This window comes from Neoarius graeffei, chromosome 13 (assembly GCF_027579695.1).
Source record: "Neoarius graeffei isolate fNeoGra1 chromosome 13, fNeoGra1.pri, whole genome shotgun sequence".
NCBI lineage: Eukaryota > Metazoa > Chordata > Actinopteri > Siluriformes > Ariidae > Neoarius > Neoarius graeffei.
Genome location: NC_083581.1, coordinates 23,799,093 through 23,815,319, shown reverse-complemented (window position 1 = coordinate 23,815,319; position 16,227 = coordinate 23,799,093). Strand labels below are relative to the sequence as shown.

At 42.4% G+C, this 16,227-nt stretch overlaps 1 protein-coding gene across 4 annotated transcripts in view; it reads left to right on the top strand.

Annotated features, from left to right (window-relative positions):
* The window catches only part of mical1 (microtubule associated monooxygenase, calponin and LIM domain containing 1), a 98,306-nt gene extending 82,784 nt beyond the window's left edge, over nt 1-15,522 (top strand). The window contains exons 22-25 of one of the 4 annotated variants that reach the window (XM_060937365.1): nt 2,851-2,938; nt 3,244-3,317; nt 3,829-4,013; nt 15,029-15,522. In XM_060937365.1, the coding sequence (XP_060793348.1) occupies nt 2,851-2,938; nt 3,244-3,317; nt 3,829-4,013; nt 15,029-15,106 (425 nt within the window). In that variant the 3' untranslated portion in view covers nt 15,107-15,522. Of the gene's footprint in view, nt 1-2,844; nt 2,939-3,243; nt 3,318-3,828; nt 5,176-15,028 lie in introns of those variants that run through there. The other 3 variants (XM_060937364.1, XM_060937363.1, XM_060937366.1) reach the window with 3 other exon arrangements.
* The last annotated feature ends 705 nt before the right edge of the window (nt 15,523-16,227 follow it).

The following is a 16,227-nucleotide window of genomic DNA, read 5'->3' as shown; positions in this document are numbered from 1 at the left end:
CCGAGGGATTAAAAAAAGAGGGATGCGTGTTAAATTATCAAAAAGAAAAATGGTCAATTTTTTTGTATACCGCTTTTAACAATAGACATTGTTGCAAAGCAGCTTTACAGAAAATTAAAGGCTTTAAACATGAGCTAATTTTATCCCCAATGAGCAAGCCCATGGTGACGGTGGCAAGGAAAAACTCCCCCAGACGACATGAGGAAGAAACCTCAAGAGGAACCAGACCCAAAAGGGAACCCATCCCCACCCTGGTGATAACTGCGTGCTATATAGTCACAAAGTACAACCCCAAAACCAGGAAAATCATAGTTTTAACATGAAGTCTGTTTTATTGAAGTTATAATACACACACAGCTTATTTTGGCTTAATGAGCTGAAAATTTTACAGTTGGAATGAAGTTTCCTGCACAAAGGCCTTGAAAAATGAACCGAAGCCGATGGGGGGGACAGAAAGCCGGAATGTTGGAGGTATGAAAAGAGGTGGAGTGCTATGTAGTATTGCCCAGAACATGTCTAAAGCCTAGGTCACAACCGGACGTACGATTTTTTTGCCCGTGCGATTTTTGGCGTTTCCCAAATCGCTGCGGTTTTTTTTTGTTGTTGTTCATGGAGAAAGATGCACGTTGGCCATAAGTTTGTCTTGCAACCTGAAAAAAACGTAAGCGCCCGTAGAGTTTGTTTGACATGACAAAGAACCTCTGCGGCCGGTCTGCGGCCAGTCTACGGCTCGAAAATCAGCATGTCACACGCGCGCCCTCCGTGCGTTTCACGCGCGCCCTCCGTGCGTTTCTTGCGTTTTTTGCACGTAGACCGGCCGTAGGAGCATGTACGGCCAGTTGTGACCTGAGGCTTAAGTTTGGAAGTATTGTTTCAAAAAGTGACTATATAGGAGCAGTTTGAGAAATTTCCTATTCAAAGTCAATGGGGAAAATTGGACAGAGGGGTGTGAGTGAAAAGTCATAGCCGCCGTCATCCTAGTTACAAGAACTACACAACAAAGTTTGAACGAAGCTTCTACGTTAAGCTGTTCGAGTTGTATTAATCCTGAAATCGTAAGAAGTCGTCACTGCCGCCGCCAAGGGATAACAGTAGAGCGCTTTGCTTTGCAACCACAATTAAAAAAAAAAATAATGTTAAAATGATAAATGCAGACAAATGATAAACTGATAGACATAAGTAAATCAAAAATCTTGGACAAAAGTTTATTAAAATATATCTTGCAATTTACTAGCATTAAAAAAAATGCCTATATAAGAAATCAATTGATAAACTTTTATTGATTGTAATCCAGCAAAGTGACTCTTCAGTGAGAAATAGTGTTTTATTTAGAAAATGCAGATTGGTGACACGTTAAGGGAGGGAACGTGTCTTAGTAAGTTGTTGGGACTTTTGAGACTTTGTTCTACAAAGTTGGGACTTTGTTCTACAAGTCGCTGGAAGGATGAACCCTTTTTTTTTTTTTTTTTAAGATATTTCCTTAAATGGTGTTTTGATGATGATGGTGGAGAGCGCTGTCTCACATGTTAGTCCAAAATCTCTCGTAGGTGTTTGGTTGCATTGAGATCTGGTGAGTGTGAAAGCCATAGCATGCAGTACAACATGGGGAAACAAGGAGGCATCAAGGACCAGTCAAATCTGATCCAACTCTCATTTCCTGACTTGTAAGATGCCATCAGTCTGTCAGTTGAAGACAACATGGATGTATCCTCGATGCTGCCTGTTACCCATAAATCTGTGCAGCAGCTCCCTCAAGCAATGGGGAAAACCAGACTTCATAGAAAAGTGATTTCATATACAAATATAAGTTTTTGGGAGGGTTTTTTGTTTTTGTTTTTTTTTGGGGGGGCCTTAAATTTTTTTTTTTTTTTTAAAGTTACCAAGAAATAAACATTGTACTGTCTTATATAACCCTGTGACTCACCAAATAAATGTGTTCATGATTTATGAGGCATCTGTTAGCCAACTAGCCATGCTTGTGTTTAGTTACATGGCGCCGACGACATACATTACAGTAAATGCTGTCTTAAATTGAAATTCCGAACGAATGTCCTTAGATGAATGTTCTTACACTACCGTTCAAAAGTTTGGGGTCACCCAGACAATTTTGTGTTTTCCATGAAAAGTCACACTTTTTTATTTACCACCATAAGTTGTAAAATGAATAGAAAATATAGTCAAGACATTTTTCTGGCCATTTTGAGCATTTAATCGACCCCACAAATGTGATGCTCCAGAAACTCAATCTGCTCAAAGGAAGGTCAGTTTTATAGCTTCTCTAAAGAGCTCAACTGTTTTCAGCTGTGCTAACATGATTGTACAAGGGTTTTCTAATCATCCATTAGCCTTCTGAGGCAATGAGCAAACACATTGTACCATTAGAACACTGGAGTGAGAGTTGCTGGAAATGGGCCTCTATACACCTATGGAGATATTGCACCAAAAACCAGACATCTGCAGCTAGAATAGTCATTTACCACATTAGCAATGTATAGAGTGGATTTCTGATTAGTTTAAAGTGATCTTCATTGAAAAGAACAGTGCTTTTCTTTCAAAAATAAGGACATTTCAAAGTGACCCCAAACTTTTGAACGGTAGTGTAGATGCCTTCAGTCAAAAGTCCTGCCGTATTGAGACGCCTGTCTATTATGGCAGTGAGGCAAAAGGGCAACAACCTTGTGTTTCGGATGCAGCCCAAGTCTCGTCCTGATTAAACCATTCAGTGAGTGAGGACACTGTCATGCTGGAAAATAGGAATAGAAATGTTTCATCATATGATGAACGTGATCAGTGTGAATAGCTTTACACAGCTAATCCAGTTAATGTCCTGTTGTTCTTCCTAAGGTATAGATGCCTCAACAGCCATGATTGACCAATGGATCGACTTGGTCCAGCAGAAGAATGCTCTGGTTTCAGAGGAATCTGATCTCATGGTGGCGTAAGTCTGACCTGCCCACGCTTACACCAGCTCTCAACCTTTCTGTTCTATATACAGTGCAGTCATTTCTACAAGTCTTTCAGGATACTCATTCCCCTCCTCTGTTGCTCCTGGCAACCTTTATTCTCAACGTCTGATGCTTATTAAGATGAATATGGGCTGATAAGGGTATATTTAAAGTGCCTGGCGCATGCTGTAGATTTAGCATATTTTTGCATACCATAACACTTCCCTTCCCCATCCCCCATCCTGATTCGCACCATATAATGCTAATGTGGTATATCCGTTTCATTTTTGCTCTCCAGATCACGCCAGCTGGAACTGGAGGACAAGCAGAGCATGCTGGAGCTGGAGCTACGTGGCTATATAGACATAAACGGTATTATAGATCACTTGTTGAAAAAGAAACCACACCGTTTCTGTAGCTCAGTTAGTGATGTCATGTTATATAATCTTTGATCCAGAAACATCCTCGTGTGAAATTAGAGGATGCGACAGTACCATGGAAACCACAGACCTTGTTTGCTAAGCTAGCTTAGCCTCCCAGGACACCATTTGCTCTCTGATATTGTTCCTTAAAACCCTTGTTTTCGGTGTCTAATGCTTATTCAGCTAAATATTACACTGCAAAAAATATCTTAGCAAGTTAGAATATCTTGAACATCATTGAAATGATCCAACATTTCCTATTGGAAGAATACAAGACACCAACTCTGAGATTATTAAAACTAGTTCTAGGTTGTAGCCAACTTTATTCCAAGATGTCTTGTCAAGTAAAATTCTGTCCATGCAGCAAGATAATTTCATTAGTATTAAGTAATTTTCTCCTCAAATTGAGTTCATTTTTTTTGCAGTGTACAATATTATATTTTATTATTGTGCGTGTGTAGATTCTGAGAAGACTGCAGATCAGCAGGCAGAGGAGGATCAGATCCTACAGCAGATGCTGGAGGTGGTGGACACGAGGAATTCTCTTGTGGCCTTCCTGGAGGAGAAAAGGCTAAAAGAGATGGAGGAGGAACACCTGAGCTCCTCACTGGTAGAGAACAAGAGACTGTCTACTGCTGGAGCTCAGGTACACTGGGCATGAAAGAACAGCACACTCACGCGTACATAGAGACTGCTGTCACAATGTTCTGCCCTTCCGCTTTTACATCTCAAACCAAAGACTTAAAAGTATACGTGCTTATGACTTGTTACTGTGTGCACTTGGACACGCTCAGGATCCATGGCTGGAGATTCAGGAGGGAGTATGTAGAGGGGTTTAAACTATCAAATCAAATACGGAGGCTACCCATGAAAGACACCTGAGATTATTTCAGAACATTATGGAACTTTTATTCCATATAAGCACCCAAGCCTTCACTGCCCAGTCACAGTATAGAGAGACCAGTGGAAGCCCCATAATGTAGCTAGAATACCACTATTATCACCACCATCACCCCCCCCCCCCCCCCCCCCACACACACACACACACACACACACACACACATGCAGAGTATGTACCACACACTGTATCAGACAGTGAAACTGGACGATTGCATCATGATGTTGTAATTATCACAAATGGTTAGAATGTGTATAAATCTATTCTCTCATATTTATCCAGCTGTCCAGCACTTAGCACATAGCTTATTCTGAAAGCTAAATGTTCATAGTGTCATTATAAAACTAATTTATAATGTGTCATTTTTAGAAATGGTATTTCAGTCCTTTTGCTGCTGCTTATTGATGACATGCCATAATCTGAAATGTCAATGCAAAAGCTGTATTTAAAAAAAAAAAATTATTCAAAATCCAAATATTATTTCTGAATGTATTTGATACATTTGACACGTTCAGTACATATTTACATTCTATTTTCTATGCTTTCTTCTTTTTTCAGCTTCCTTTTCCATATTCTCATTTTTCATAATCATGTCCTTTTCAATCCTCTCTTTTCTTTATTATTATTATTTCTTCTTCCATGGAAACACGTTGTAAATGAGTTGCTGTTGAAACTCAGGGTTTCTGCTCTGAGTGCCATGAACTAACAGCTGTACCGTATTTTCATCTGAATGGAATGGTAGTTGTGTTGCTTCTGTGCGTTGCAGTCAGTAATGTACGACTCCTAGTTGATCCAGTTGTACAATGGTCCGATGTGGAACTGTTAGACTTGCTTTATTTTTGGTTTTCTTTATCATTTTTTTTTTCAACCATGATGGAATTCACACAATAAATACAGTATATAAATCACAGCATCTCTCCTTCATATTGTGGTGTATATTGTGTGCTGATGTGACCTGCACTAGTACTACAAAATACTGAGGTGGTTTTGGTTGAATTGAGAAAGGAAAGGAGGCTGCTGTTCGTTCAGACCAACTTACTAAAAATAAAGGTTGCAGAAAGCAAATGTTATGAAGCAGGCAGTGACCTTTATGATTTTTTTCAAAGGGGTTTTGTTTTGTTTTTAATGGGCCGTGTTGTATCTTAAACTCCACCCTGTTCACTATATAGTGCACCATTTTGCTTTTGCTGTTTTGTATCCACAGCAGAAAGCAGAGTGAAATTCCATAATTTGGTTAAAGTGGTAGAAATATTCAGTTGCGCTGATTTCACACATCACATGAGACGCAAATAAAAATATTTACAAAATACTTTGAATGTACTTTTTCCATCAATGACAGACGTGGACAAATTTGCTTGTACACTTCCACGAAAAAAAAAATACACAATTTTCTCTAAAATAACTTATAACTGACAAAATTAATTGGCATCCATCATTGTTTGTTTCATATTTAATAAAAACTGACTTTGCTATTTGATTTTTGATTCAACAGAATACAACCCCAATTCCAAAAAAGTTGGGACACTGTGTAAAATGTAAATAAAAAACAGAATGCAATGATTTGCAAATCTCATAAATCCATATTTTTTTCACAATAGAACATAGACAACATATGAAATGTTTAAACTGAGACATTTTACTATTTCATGAAAAATATATGCTCATTTTGAATTTGATGGCAGCAACACGTCTCAAAGTTGGGACAGGGGGCAACAAAAAGCTGGAAAAGTAAGCGGTACTAAAAAGAACCAGCTGGAGGAACGTTTTGCAACTAATTAGGTTAACTGACAACAGGTCAGTAACATGACTAGGTATAAAAAGAGCATCTTAGAGAGGCTGAGTCTCTCAGAAGTAAAGATGGGCAGAAGTTCACCAGTCTGAAAGACTGTGTCTACAAATTGTGGAACAATTTCAGAATAATGTTCAATGTAAAATTGTGAAGACTTTCAATATCTCATTATCTACAGTATATAATATAATCAAAAGATTCTGAGAATCTGACAATCTCTGTGCGCAAGGGACAAGGCCTAAAATCAATACTGGATGCCCGTGATCTTTGGGCTCTCAGGCAGCACTGCATTAAGAGTGCTGCCTGAGGAGACCATGATTCTGTAATGGAAATCACTGAATGGGCTCAAGAACATTTCCGGAAATAAATGTCTGTGAACACAGTTCACCGTGCCATCCACAAATGCAGGTTCTAGCACTAGTATGCAAAGAAGCTATGTGAACATGATCCAGAAACACCGCAGTCTTCTCTGGGCCAAAACTCATTTAAAATGGACTGGGGCAAAGTGGAAAACTGTTCTGTGGTCAGACAAATCAAAATTTGAAATTCGTTTTGGAAACCATGGACGCCACTTCCACTGGCCTAAAGAGGAGAGGAGACCATCCAGCTTGTTATCAGTGCACAGTTCAAAAGCCAGCATCTGTGATGGTATGAGGGTGCATTAGTGCATATGACATGAGTAGCTTGTACATTTGGGAAGGCATCATTATTGCTGAATGATAGATACACGTTTCAGAGCAACATGCTGCCATCCAGACAAAATCTTTTTTTAGGAAAGGTCTTCCTTCTTTCAGCAAGACAATGCCAAACTGCTTGCTGCACATATTAAAACCTTATGGCTCCATAGTAAAAGAGTCTAGGTGCTAAACTGGCCTGCCTGCAGTTCAGACCTGTCTCCCATTTAAAACATTTGGTGCATTATGAAGTGAAAATTTGACAAAGGAGACCCCAATCAGTTGAGCAACTGAAATTGTATATCAGGTAAGAATGGGACAACATTTCTCTTTCAAAACTACAGCAATTGGTCTCCTCAGTTCCCAGATGTTTATGGACTATTGTTAAAAGAAGAGATCCTACACAGTGGTAAACATGCCCCTGTCCCAACTTTTTTGAGACGTGTTGCTGCCATGAAATTTAAAATGACCTTATTTCTTTCTTAAAATGGTACATTTTCTCAGTTTAAACATGTGATATGTTGTCTATGTTCTATTATAAAAAATATATGGGTTTATGAGATTTGCAAATCATTGCATTTCTGTTTTTATTTACATTTTACACAGCGTCCCAACTCTTTTGGAATTAGGGTTGTATTTTAAATAATAAAAAATGAAAATGGCATGGGCAAAAATGATGGGACCCTTAATCTAATATTTTGTTGCACAATCTGTAGAGGCAATCACTGCTAACAAGTCATCTCTGTAGGTCTCAGTGAGACTTCTGCATCTGCAAACAGGTAGTTTGGCCCACTTTTCCTGAGCAAATTGCTCTAGCTGTTTCAGGTTTTTGAAGAGTGCCTTCTCCACACTGCATGTTTCAGCTATTTCCAGGATTCAGATCAGGGCTCATAGAAGGCCACTTCAGAATAGTCCAGTCTTTTGTTCTTTGCCGTTCTTGGGTGCTCTTAGCTGTGTAATTTTGGATCTTTTGTCCTGTTGGAGGACTCATGATCTGCGACTGAGATGGAACTTTCTGACACTGGGTAGTATGTTTCACTCCAGAATGCCTTGATAGTCTTGAGATTTCATTGAGCCCTGCACAGATTCAAGGCACCCTGTGCCAGACGCAGCAAAGCTGCTCCAAATCATAACCAAGCCTCCTCCATATTTCACAGTAGGTATGGTGGTGTTTTTTTTTTTTTTTTTTTTGAAAGCTTCATTTTTTCTTCTGTGGACTTGGAGCTGATGTGACTTGCCAATAAGCTTGAGTTTTGTCTGATCTGTCCAAAGGACATGCTCCCAGAAGCATTGTAGCTTGTCAATATGCATTTTAGTAAATTCCAATCTGGCTTTTTTTCTTTCAACAATGGAGTCCTCCTAAGTCTTCTTCCACTGAGCCCACTGTCACTCAAAAAGTGACAGATGGTACAGACAGACATTGATGAACCTTGACCTTGCAGTTCAACTTTTATCTCTTTTGGAAGTTGTCCTTGGCTCTTTGTCTACCATTGGCACGATCCTTCTGTTCAGTCTGTGGTTGATTTTCCTCTTAAGTCACATCCTGTTATGGGAGCTGGAGATGTGGTGAAATTAGGATCCAGAAGCAGAACTTGACGCAGAACTCAACACAGACAGTAATCCAATAAATAAGGTGGGTTTAATCCAAGGAAAGGGCATGGCAAAAAGGTAAACAAACAGGATGAAAAAACAAATGGCAAAAATAGTCCAGGTACAAAAGAAGACAAAAACATGACACAAACGAGACAGGCAAGGACAAGAAAACACTAGTGCAAAAGAACAAGAAAAAAGCTAGTGCAAAAACCATGAACAAGAAACAAAACGCTAGAGAGAAAAAAACATGAAAAGCATTAAAGGCACAGAAACGGCTAGGGTAAACAAATGAGACGTTCTGGCAACACCAAAGTCTGAGAACGGCCTTTAAATAAGCAGCAGTAAAAACCAGGAAGTGAGTTTAGGAGAGATGGAATTCCTGGATCTGGATCGGCACTGGCGTGGGAGATCCGTAATCTCCAGAGTGGATGTCCGGGGTGGAGCATGACAGTACCCCTCCCCCTTCAACAAGCATCTCCAGGTGCTTTAGGAAGAGCGTCGGGGTGTTGCTGGTGGAAATCTGCAATGAGTGTTGGGTCCAGTATGAACCTGGTGGGGATCCAACTTCTCTCCGTGGGACCATAACCCTCGCAGTCCACCAGGTACTGGAGACCAGAGATTTAAGCTTCTTGATCTTCTCTTTATCTTTCTTCTTGTCCTTGTGCTTGTCCTTTTTCAGCTTAGTTTTGATATCTTTCTTGAGTTTTTTCTTTAGGAGAGACGTGGCCACAGGATCTTTTCGCTCCTGGGGGGGTTGAGGACTGAAGGGGATTTGGTGGGATGCAGAGTGGAGTTCAGGCAGGAGGCCAGGCAGGAAGGACTCCAGCCTAAGATGGTGTGATCAGTCCAGTTTAAGTGGGGGTTGTGCTGCATCAACCAGGGTAGTCCAAGAATTACAGGAATGTGTGGGTTGTTCATGACGTGAAGTTGAATAGTTTCAGAGTGATTACCTGAAATCCTTAAGGTGAGCAGGGTGGTAAGGTGAGTGATGGTGGTCAAACCGGTGCCATTGAGTGTCAGGACGGTGAGATGGACCTCGAGGGCGAGTAACGGGATTCCAAGATGCTTGGCAGTTGCGGAGCAGATCAGGTTCCTGTCTGTCCCGAGTCGATGAGTGCCTGAAGATGGTGATGCCGGTTGTTGTGAGTGATGATACCAGGGAGCAAAGGTTGGTCAGCAGGGGACTGGTTCCGTGCATTGCCCACCAGAGTCCCTCAATTCACTGGTGGGCTCGTCCTTTTTAGCGGGCAGGCTCGGCAGATGTGTCCTTGCTGACCGCAGTAGAAACAGGCCCCCGCGCTTCACTGGCACAGTCGTTCCTCCGCTGACACCCGTACCCGATCTACCTGCATGGGTTCGATGGACGAGGCGGGAGGTGGAGAGGAGGTGAGGCTGGGGCGGCTCCTTTCTCTCCCCCATTGTTGGATCCGAGCGTCGATACGATTGCTGAGGTCCATGAGAGTGGTGAGGTCCAACGGCAGTTCCTGTGATACCATTTCGTCCTTGATGGCGTCGGACAAGCCATGTAGGAACGCGTTGACCTGGGCACTCTCGTTCCAACCGCATGACACTGCCAATGTCCGGAACTCGATGGCATAGTCCGAGGTAGATCGGGACCCCTGCCACAACTCCATGAGCTCCCTAGCCGCCTCCCAGCCAGACAGAGAGCAGTCGAACATTCACCTCATTTCCTTGAAGTTGGAGCAAAAGGATGGATTGGCATCCCAGACCGCTGTTCCCCATTCCCTGGCCTCGCTGGTAAGGATCGTGATGGCATAAGCTACCCGGAGCGTTCTGTGGGGAAGGCCAGTGGTTGTAGCTCCAAGACCAGTGAACATAGAGACAAAAAGATCTGCAGGTACCTGGTTCTCCACTGTAGGGCTGAGGTGAAGGGAGTCTCGGTTCATGGAAAGCAGCGGTGGCGGGAGCTGAAGAAGGAGGCAGCTGGGCAGGGATAGGCACGGCTTGAGAGTGCTGGAGTTGTGTGGCTAGGCGGTTGAGTGAATTGGACAAGGTGGCAAGGTCCTGGGTAACCTATTGGAGCTCCTGTTGGTGGGTCCTGAGGAGAGCTCCTTGCTGCTGTACAGCCATTCTCAGATGGGCGAGTTCCACTGAATCCATGCTGGCCAGAACGTACTGTTATGGGAGCTGGAGATGTGGTGAAATTAGGATCCAGAAGCAGAACTCGACACCGACAGTAATCCAATAAATAAGGTGAGTTTAATCCAAGGAAAGGGCGTGGCAAAAAGGTAAACAAACAGGATGAAAAAACAAATAGCAAAAATAGTCCAGGTACAAAAGGAGACAAAAACGAGGCAGGCAAGGACAAGAAAAACGCTAGTGCAAAAAACCAAGAATGAGAAAAAAGCTAGTGCAAAAACCATGAACAAGAAACAAAATGCTAGAGAAAAAAAAAACATGAAAAGCATTAAAGGCACAGAAACGGCTAGGGTAAACAAACGAGACGTTCTGGCAACACCAAAGTCTGAGAACGGACTTTAAATAAGCAGCAGTAAAAACTAGGAAGTGAGTTTAGGAGAGATGGAATTCCCGGATCTGGATCGGCACTGGCGTGGGAGATCCGTAATCTCCGGAGTGGATGTCCGGGGTGGAGCATGACACATCCAGGAAGGTTGGCTCTAGTCCCATGGAATTTTCAGGGCTGTGAAAAATCCACGGATCCGCAGAATTCCGCGAATTTGGCTGCCAAAATATCATTTTAGTAAATCATCTAATTTTGCAATAAAAATGGGGGGGGTAGGTTTATTTTGCGACAATGACAGACCGGTTTACGGCATTTGCACCATGCTTACAAACCACGGCGTGAATCTTGTGCTCTTTAAACACGCTTTCGATATCAACGGTTTTGAAAAGGAGAATTTCGCGGTATGTCCGTGTCACGGAGGGACATCGTTCAGAGGGAGGACGGTGAGACCGACGATGTCAAAAACATTTGACAAGGAAAACGGCATCAAAAATCCATGGAATTGGCGATGGCTGGAGTTTAAAGTTGGTAGTGAATGAGCACATACGGAAGATAAAAGAACCGGGGAAAGCTTACTGCATCTTGTGCCATCAGGATGTGAAGTACGGTTCTGGTGGAAGAACGCATTTGGTTGACCATGTCAAAGGAAAAAAGCATGCGGAATTCGTGAAATTGAAGCTGTCGAGCTATAGATTACCAGGTAGACCATCTTGTTCACATTTATATATTCAATTTATAATAATAAACAGTTCAAATTAAATGGCATGGTTGAGAAAATATTTGCTTTCAGGAGATGCTTCAAATCTATCAATATACACAAAATCTGTTCAGCTTCTGGGGCCCTGCGGGCCCCAGGCCCCCGGCTCCTGGGGGGTGCTCCTCCCAGACCCCCTGCTAAAATTGTTTCCTCAGATTTTGTCATTTCTATTTCACAGCCCTGAATTTTAAACTCCTTTTTTTTAGAGCAGTTTACAACATCTTTGTACAATAAACAATAATTTATCTCTCTTCACACTTTTTTTTGCAAAAGGCATGCAAGTATACCAACAAATTTGTCCACATCTGTCTTTCTTTACAATGCTCAGAATGGTCATTTTCAGCTCTGGGTTCGAGAACAGATGATTCTGATTTATTTTTCTATCTCCAATATCCTCCTGCTGCATTGATTATATAATCTGTGTGATTGAGTGCAGTCTGTTTAGCTTTTTAAAAAAAAAAAGAGAAAGAAAACACCATACCTATCAGTGAACTGCAGAATGCACACCCAGATGGACTGTTTATTGTTGCCGGAGATTTCAACCATGCAAATCTCAAGTCACTGCTCCCTAAATTCCATCAGTATGTGGGCTTTGCAATGAGAGGGGCGAATGCGCTGGATCTTGTTCACACAAACATTGCATACCAGGCAGAGCCCCACCCCAACCTCAGCTACTCGGACCACACCTCTATTATGCTAATTCCAGCATACAGACTGCTCATCAGACTCTCCAGATTGGTTCTAAGGTAGGTAAAAAGCTGGCCAGAAGGAGCCATCTCTGCTCTCCAGGACTGTTTTGAGAGAACTGACTGGGACATGTTTAGGGAGGCTGCAACCAATGGCGATTGCACTAACTTGGAGTACAGAGCATCAGTGACCAGCTACATCAAGTGCATTGATGATGTTACTGTCTCTAAGATCATCACCACTCACCCCAACTGGAAACTGTTGGTTATTGCAGAGGTGCATGCACTACTGAGGACCCAAGATGCTGCCTTCAGAGCAAATGACAGAGCGGCCCTAAGAGCAGTGAGGGCCAAACTGTCTCGAGCCATCAGAGTAGCAAAGCATGCACATGCCCAGAGAATCCAGCTACTTTCATGACAGTGGTGACACACTGCACATGTGGCAGGGCATCCAGGCAATCACGAACTACGGGACAACACCACCTGCGTGTGACACTGATGCCTTCCTTCCAGATACACTGAACAGCTTCTATGCACAGTTTGAGGCACAGAACGGCATGGCAACGAGGAAAACTATCCCTCCTCCCAACGACCAGGTGCTGTGTCTGACCACAGCTGATGTGAGGAAAACTCTACACAGAGTCAACCAACGGAAGGCTTCTGGACCAGACAACATCCCCAGTAAAGTGCTTAGAGGATGAGCGGACCAGCTGGCAGATGTTCTCACTAGCATCTTCAACATCTCCCTGAGCAACGCTATCGTTCCAAAGTGCTTCAGGACCACTATCATCGTCCCCATGCCGAAGAAGTCTTCAGTGGCCTGCCTCAATGGGTATCATCCTGTTGCACTCATACCCATCATTATGAAGTGCTTCAAGAGGCTCGTCATGAGGTACATCAAGACTCTGCTCCCTCCTTCCCTGGACCCCCTGCAATTTGCATATCACTGTAACTGGTCAACAGATGATGCCATAACCACCACCCTTCATCTGGCCCTTAGCCACCTGGACAAAAAGGACACATGCGTTTGAATGCTGTTCATAGACTTCAGTTGAGCATTCAACACAATCATTCCTCAGCAACTAATTGGAAAGCTGAGCCTGCTGGGCCTGAACATCTCCCTCTGCAACTGGATCCTGGACTTCTTGACTGAGAGACCTCAGTCAGTCCGGCTTGGGAGCAGAACTTCCAACACCACCATACTGAGCACCGGGGCCCTCCAGGGCTTTGTGCTCAGGCTCAGTCTACTGCTGTTCACTGTGCTGACTCTCAACTGTGCAGCAACTCGCAGTTCAAATCACATTGTCAAGTTTGCTGATGACATGACTGTGGTGCATCTCATCAGTAAGAATGACGAGTCAGCATACAAGGAGGAGGTGAAATGGCTATTGGATTGGTGCAGTGTCAACAACCTGTCTCTGAACGTGGACAAAACAAAAGAGATGATTGTTGACTTCAGAAAAACGCAGCATGACCACTGTCTACTGTATATCGACAGCTCACTCATGGAGAATGTAAAGCGCACCAAATTCCTTCATGTTCATCTGGCAGAGAACCTCACCTGGTTCCTCAACACCAGCTCCATAGCCAAGAAAGCCCAGCAGCACCTCTACTTCCTATGAAGGCTGAGGAAAACTCATCATCCATCCTCACAATATTCTACAGTGGGACTATTGAGAGCATTCTAAGCAGCTGCATCATGGTCTGGTTTGGGAATTGCACCATCTCGGATCATAAGGCCCTATATGTGAGGATAGCTGAGAAGATCATTGGAGTCTCTCCTTCCCTCCATCAAGGGTATTTTACACCATATGTCATCAGACTTCTCAACTCTGAGGGACTGGACTGATGCTCATGGACTGTTGATCACACCACTCCCACTGCAGTCTTCACACAGTAAACAATAATGCATGATCACTTTTTTTTTTTTTTTACAATGTTTATAATGCTTCTAGCACAGACAATGTTTACATCTATTTTTCTTTTGACATAATACTACCTCAAAATGCACACTCAACTTTCTGCACATTGGTACTGGTTGGCAATGTACGGTCTCTGTTTGTATTAGTCATTTTTGCACTGTCCTTGTTGTTTGCACTTGTCGATGTTTGCACTTTGTGTGTAGTTTGTCTGCAATGTTTGCACTCGCTGCACTCTTGCACTTTGTTGTATTGTAGCTTGTAGTCCTGTGATGTTTAATGTAGCACTATGGTCATGGAGAAACATCGTTTTAACTGTATACTGTACCAACTGTATAAATGACTGTTGGTTGAAATGACAATAAAAAAGCCTTGACATGAAGATGGAATAAATGTGGAATGGGATGTACAAAAAGACATGGGTATGATGATCAGGTGTCCACAAACTTTAGGCCAGATTTGTACTGTATATGTATTTTGCTATGGTATCCAAAATATTGGCTAAAATCACAAAATTGCTTTCATGCCCACTGTGCTCTCAAAGAATTTTTTTTTATACAGCATTTTTAGCAACAGTCATTGTTACAGCTTTATAGATGTAGATTTTATTTCCTAATGAGCAATCCAGAACTGAATGCGGCAAGTAAAACTCCCTGAGCCAATATGAGGAGGAAACCTGTAGAGGAACCATTCTCTTTTAGGTACAGTAACACAAGATGGTGGCATTATCATGGCTCCCACTATTATCACATTCCTGCAATGAGCACAGGACACTGTTTATGATTTCAGCAGCAGTATCCAGGTGAGCATATCCACCATAGTCTTTGGTATAATCTGTTTTTTTGTTTTTTCACATGCAGATCTTTAGGGCATCCATGCTGGGTGGTCCACAGCAGCAGAACCTGAGTTACAAGTGCAGAAGCTCCAAGCAGAAATAGAGCATCACAATGAATCGGGCAGAAGAGGAGCCATAACAGAAGTGTGTCAAAATCTGGCACCAGCATCACATCAGACAGCAGAACTGTATTCCCATTAACTGAAATGATGCCTGGTAAACTATGATGCCCTACACTGGCCTCATATGGTCAAATTTGTTCTTCAGTCAGTACTCGGTGGTTCCAGGTGTCAATAAACAGCTGGCCACCAACAAGGGACACTGATGGCAGATGAACACCTGAGCATGTTGTATTTGCAGGGCTCTGGGCCAACATGAGCAGCTCATACTGTATGTCCTGTAAAACAGGGTCAGTAATGGCCCATACCCCATTTCTTCTACATTTACAAATTCATCTTGTATTAGACAGTTAAAAGCAACAACAAAAACAAAGATGCATCAGTTGTAAGGAATTTGTAAAGTTTTCAAATCCAAGAATCAGATAAACTAAATAAACTAAAAACTGCAATTGTGACATTTCATATCCATTATATTTCCAAAGTTTAGTCTTCTGTATTTCACATTGTTGGCCTTTCAAAGATAGGATAATATTTTATGAGAAGTTATTAATTGACATGCACTGATGAGCCATAACATTACACCTTCCTAATATTGGGTCGGTCCCCCTTGTGTTACCAAAACCGCTAACGTGCTCTAAGCCTGGACTCTACAAGACCTCTGAAGGTGTGCTGTGGTATCTGGCACCAAGAAATTATCAGCAGATCCTTCAAGTCCTGTAAGTTGTGAGGTATGGTCTCCATGGTTCTGGTTTAGCACATCCTACCAATGCTCAAGTGGATTGAGATCTGGTGAATTTGGAGGCAGAGTCAACACCTTTAACTCTTTGCCATGTTTCCGAGCAATTTTTAGAGTGTGTTAGGGTATACAATCCTGCTGGAAAAAGGGCACTGCTATTAGAGAATACAGTTGCCATGAAGGGGTGAACTTGTTCTGCAGTAATGTTTAGGTAGGTGGTATGTGTCAAAGTAACACATGAATACTGGGAATCAAGGTTTCAAAGTACAACATTGCCCAGCGCATCACACTGCCTCCACTGACTTGCCTTCTTCCCATACTGCATCCTGGTACCATCTCTTCCCCAGGTAAGTCTCTCACACACACACA